The 5,453-nt window shown below is 35.0% G+C and overlaps 1 protein-coding gene across 1 annotated transcript in view; it reads right to left on the bottom strand.

The window, feature by feature from the left end:
• Positions 1-4,364: 4,364 nt before the first annotated feature.
• LOC140920027 (uncharacterized) overlaps positions 4,365-5,453 on the bottom strand; it is a 9,565-nt gene continuing 8,476 nt past the window's right edge. The window contains exons 7-8 of the mRNA XM_073367338.1: positions 4,663-4,774; positions 4,365-4,403 (exon numbers count right to left, since the gene is read on the bottom strand). Of these exons, the coding sequence (XP_073223439.1) occupies positions 4,365-4,403; positions 4,663-4,774 (151 nt within the window). The remainder of the gene's footprint in view (positions 4,404-4,662; positions 4,775-5,453) is intronic.

Genomic DNA, 5,453 nt, shown 5'->3' with positions numbered 1-5,453 from the left:
ACCTTACAGCAAGCCGACCAGATATTATGTTCAGTGTTTGTATGTGTGCAAGGTATCAATCGAATCCGAAGGAATCTCACTTCAGTGCAGTTAAGAGAATTTTCAGATACTTGGTAGGTACTAAAAGTCTTGGTTTGTGGTATCCAAAAGGATCAACATGTACATTGATTGGTTATTCAGACTCAGACTTTGCTGGTTGTAAACTTGACAGGAAGAGTACTTCAGGAACTTGTCATCTGCTTGGTAATTCTCTAGTGTCTTGGTTCAGTAAGAAGCAAACAAGTATTGCATTGTCTACTGCAGAAGCTGAATACATAGCAGCTGGGAGCTGTTGTGCTCAAATTTTGTGGATGAAACAGCATTTAATGGACTTCGGTGTCGATTTGGGAACAGTGCCGATCATGTGTGATAACACAAGTGCTATCAGCATAACCAAGAACCCAGTAATGCACTCAAGGACAAAACACATTGAGGTAAGGCATCACTTCATAAGAGACCACTTTCAGAATGGAGTTATCAAACTTGAGTATGTGAACACTACAGAACAGTTAGCTGATATCTTCACAAAAGCTTTGCCAAGAGAAAGTTTTTTGCATATAAGGATGAAACTAGGGATCATTGATCCTAGTGAAGTATGATTTTTGTTGATTCTGGTATTTTTCAGTAATGTTTTCCAGTTAAATCGATTTGGAAATCGATTACCAGCATGGTAAATGGTTTATAAAATCGATTTGGGAATCGATTACTTTAGCCCAGGATTCAAAGTTCAGAAAGTTTTTTTTAAACCTTCACGAGCGTCGATTTGGAAATCGATTAGTTCAGTGTTAAACCTTAAGACAATCGATTAAGTAAAACTGGAACTCGATTTGAACATCGATTTGAAATATGACCGTTACTCTTATTTTTCTAGCCGTTGAACATCATCATTACTGAATCGATTGAGGATTCCCAGCAACGGTAACCTAATCGATTGGGAAATCGATTTACAAGGTTAAGAGTATAAATAGGAACAGTTCTAAATCGATTTCTGCATTGTATTTTCCAGACTTTCACTGATTTCTCTTGTCTGCTTCATTCTTCTGTCTCTGCATCTATTAGCATCTTCATTCTACTTTCTACCTACATTGAATCTACATCAAGTTACGAATATGGCTCGTGTGAAACAGACCCAACCTCGTACTCCATCACCCTCATCTTCTTCTACAAGTGAAACACCTTCACCCCCACCCACTTTGACAAAGAGAGTACCAATACCCACTCACAAAATTCTTGCCAAAGATAAGGGCAAGGCTCCTGCACCAATCCAAGAGAAGACTAAGAAACGTAAGGAACCCCCAACAGAGAAGTTCATGGCTGATGCCATAAAGGAAATATCTCAAAAGAGGAAGAAGAAACCTAATTCTTCACCACTTCCCAAGAAGGTCTCAGCACCAAAGGAAAAGGAGGCACAACCCTCTCTATCAACAGACTTTGCAAAGAGGAAAATTAATGAGGCAAGAACTATGGATTTTGCATACTTTGATGTTGTTGAATTCACGTTTCAGAATCATCTCAGATTTCATGGACTTGAGAGTTTTCTTTCATCTACACTTGATGGCTACTAACCAACTATAATTAATTGATATATCTATAGAATAATTGAGCTTAGGATTCTTGTATGATGAAACATAGATACTAATCTTTCAATCACTCAACTTCTTGGTTATTTATGTTTTCTGTTAATTATATTTTTTGTATGATTAATCAATGAATTAATTTAGAGAAAAGAATATTATATTGAATGATGAGTTTTTGTTAATAGTTTTAAAGATGGATTGATAATTGAGAAAATAAATAAGAATTCATGAAAAAGTAGGACTTAAGATATTGATATTAAAAATAAAACCATGGCCTTTAGTTTACTTTCCATCAATTCAAAGTTGTGTTATTATATATTCTCGTTATAATTTTTATGTTATCATTGCGTTTTCGTTATTAGAGACTAACAATAATTTTGATTATTCAAAATAATGTTGAATTTTGATTAATTTGGTAGTTGTTGAATTAATCTATGTGAATACGATAATCTTATATACTACTACTATTTGGCAAACCAGTACACTCGCGGAATTTGGAACAAGTTTTTGGTGTCGTTTCCGGGGATTAACTTAGAATTATTAAGCGGAAAAGATTTTGACTACTATAGACATTTTTTTTATTTAGTTTAATTTCAACTATTTTAATAAAAAAAAAAGATAAATATGTTTGATTTATTTTTCGTTGTTATTATTACTAATATATTTTATTTTCTTTGTTGTTGTTGTTATTATTATTATTATTTCAATTTTGTTTTACACTTTAGTTTTTTTTTAAAATTATTTATTTAGTTGTTATTAATTTATTAGTTTTTTTTTTGTTGCTATTTTTTGTGCATGTTCACTCTTTTTCAGGAGTTTATTTTGCTATTTGATCCAAAAATTGAACGAACTGCTCATTGACGAAGAGAACAAATAAGAGCAATATGTGAAAGATTACCAAGAACGTTGAAGGATTATTTTACTCTAACGATAGATTTTATTGAAAACATAGTTAACCTAGTTGTCGAGGCAAACAATTTCAAGCTTAAGTCAGACTTGATATCTATGGGTCAAACCTCTACTATTTTTGGAGGACTACCAACTGAAGACCTCAACGTTCATCTAAAGAGGATCATAAGGATGGAAGCCACCATAAAATATAATGGTGTTTTTATAGATGCCATAAGATTGAGGCTATTTCCATGGTCTTTGACAAATAAGGCTTAAAATGGGTTGTCATCCCAACCTGCTGAGTCTATTACTTGGGATCAACAGACCAAAAGCTTTTTGAAAAAATATTTCCTTCATCCAGGTCTGCTAAACTTGGGAATGACATCGCCAACTTTTTTCAATTTTAGCATTCATTCTTATATGAGGCATAAGATTCCAACACATGATCAAAAGTTGTATGCATCATGGCTACCATATATGACAACTTGTTCAAATTTTGCACAATAGACTTTCAATTCAAAGTAGAATTAGTATTGATGTTGCTGGTGGAGGCTATATTCTAAAAAAGAACATGAAGAAGTATATGCCTTTGTGGAAGTAATAGATACTAATAGTTGTCAATGGAGTTCAAGTAATAGACATGTTAAACAGTAAGTTGGGATGTACAAAGTGGAGGCTAATAACACATTAAAAATGGAGGTAAATAGAATCACTAAGTAGCTTGTGACTCTTATGTCAGCACAAGCTCAACAAACTTCTACATGCACTCCTTTCGGTGATGTTGGTGAATTTTTTGGACTTAATGGTGAAAGTAAATTGGGCATCCATGTACTAAGTAGATTTAGGAAGCCAACTATGTCAGCCAAAAAGATGGTGATGCCAAGAAGAGTATGCAAGATGCTTTGGTGAAGTATATGCAAAAAATTGGACATCCTTGTATAGGTGTTCTGTTAAATTATATGGTACAAACAAATTAAAGGTTGAAGGCCATTTAAAGTAAAACACAAACTCATTCAATTCCAACAACTCATATTGAGGAAGCTAACTATGTCACCAACACCAAACGCGCTTAGAATGACTTTTATTCTTCTACCTACAATCCAGGTTGGAAGAATCACCCTGCTTTCTCTTGGGGATAAGAACAACAAGAGTAAAACTCTACTTTTTTCAAGCAACCACATGTGCAAAGGCAAGAAGAGAGGAAACCATATCTTTCAAGATGTACTAGATAAATTCATAAAGAAGACAAACAAAAGGTTTTTGGATATGGATAATCAAATCTCAACTCGATTTGGTAGTCTAGAAACTCAAATATGGATAATCCTTTTATTTGAGCTTTATCATTGTTACCAAATGTGACTGATCATCCATCCTTTATCTCCAAGGAAATAAAGCAATGCTTATCCCCTGTCATATGCCTTGAGCAACCACTGTCCAAGTACCAAGGCTTTCTTTTGTTGATCAGAGGATGAACTTTTTCAGTTTCTGATTTTGCCATGAGACAGAGGTTGGCTTCTTCTTCCTTCTCTTGCTCAGAGGATGACTCGTCACTGTTATCCCAAGTAATCATCATGGATTTGTTTTTGTAGAGAAATATTCTTGAGTTCCTTTTGTTGAGAGGACACTCAGTTTTGTAGTGTCCCATCTTGTTGCATCCAAAACAAGTTATCTGACTTTTATCAATTTTTTCTTTTTGAGGAGATCTTCTATCTTGTCCTCTTCGATTTATCATCCTCTGGATTCTTCTGGAAATCAGAGCGAGTTCATCCTCTTCCTCAGATAGAGAATACTCCGAGCTTTCCTTTTTCATGACATCTTCAGTCTTCTTAGAGGATGAACTTTCTGCTTGACTTGTTTTTAGCGCAACCATTTTTCCTTTTCTGCTAGGTTTGTCAGCTAGCAATAATGGTTCATGAGCTCTTAGAGTACCAACTAAATCTTCCAATTTCATGTTGGTCAAGTCTCTTGCTTCTATAATGGCAGTCACCATTGGCCTCCATTCTTTTGGTAAACTCCTTAGGATTTTTCTTATCCTTTCTTGAACGGAGTATACCTTTCCAAGAGATCTCAAGTTATTCAATATGATTGTTAACCTTAAGAACATTTCATCAATAGTTTCCTCTTCCTTCATTTCGAATAGTTCGAAATCTCTTACTCCCATGTCAATTCTTGCTTCTTTCACGTGACTTGTTCCTTCATGATGGATCCTTAGAGTGTCCCAGAGCTCCTTAGCGCTTTTGCACTCTTCGACTCTATCATACTCTTCCCTGCTCAAAGCCCACGTTAGAAATAAATGAGCTTTAGAGTTTAGGAGTACCTTTGCATTTTCACCAGCCGTCCATTGTGCTTGAGGTTTCACATCAGAGGTTGCATCTGCGTTGTTGGTTCTGATAACATGATCTCCATTTTCCACCATAGACCATATATTGTTGTCTTGTGATATGAGAAATAGTCTCATCTTACCTTTCCAGTGGTAGTAATCTGTGCCATCAAAGTAGGGAGGTCGGTTGGATGATCCTCCTTCAGGAATATACTTAGCTTTAGACATTTTTGGATCTTTTTCTCTTACACTGTTAGGTGTATTTTTCTAGAGGACCTTGCTCTGATGTCAATTGATGTAGCTAAATATCACTAGAAGGGGGGTTGAATAGAGATTTTGCTGTTAAAAATAATTTTCAAGTGTTTTAAAAACTATCCTCTTGTAGAGGATGGCAAGCCCGAGGGTGGGTTTTTCAAAACCTTCAGATTTGAACTAAGCTAAAGAGTGAAAGGGAAATATAAGATTGACACACATTGTTTTTATACTGGTTCACCCAAAGATGGCTACTTCTAGTCCTCACACCCTTGTGAGATTTCACTAATGTTCAAACAGATCAAACTCAGACAAAGGATGATTACAACTAGTGTATTCTTAAGCTTCACCAAGCTTACAATCAGATTTCAAAT

The sequence above is a fragment of the Cicer arietinum genome, chromosome 4 (assembly GCF_000331145.2).
Source record: "Cicer arietinum cultivar CDC Frontier isolate Library 1 chromosome 4, Cicar.CDCFrontier_v2.0, whole genome shotgun sequence".
Taxonomy (NCBI): domain Eukaryota; kingdom Viridiplantae; phylum Streptophyta; class Magnoliopsida; order Fabales; family Fabaceae; genus Cicer; species Cicer arietinum.
The sequence above is the reverse complement of the archived record's forward strand: the minus strand, read 5'-3'. Positions and strand labels throughout refer to the sequence as shown.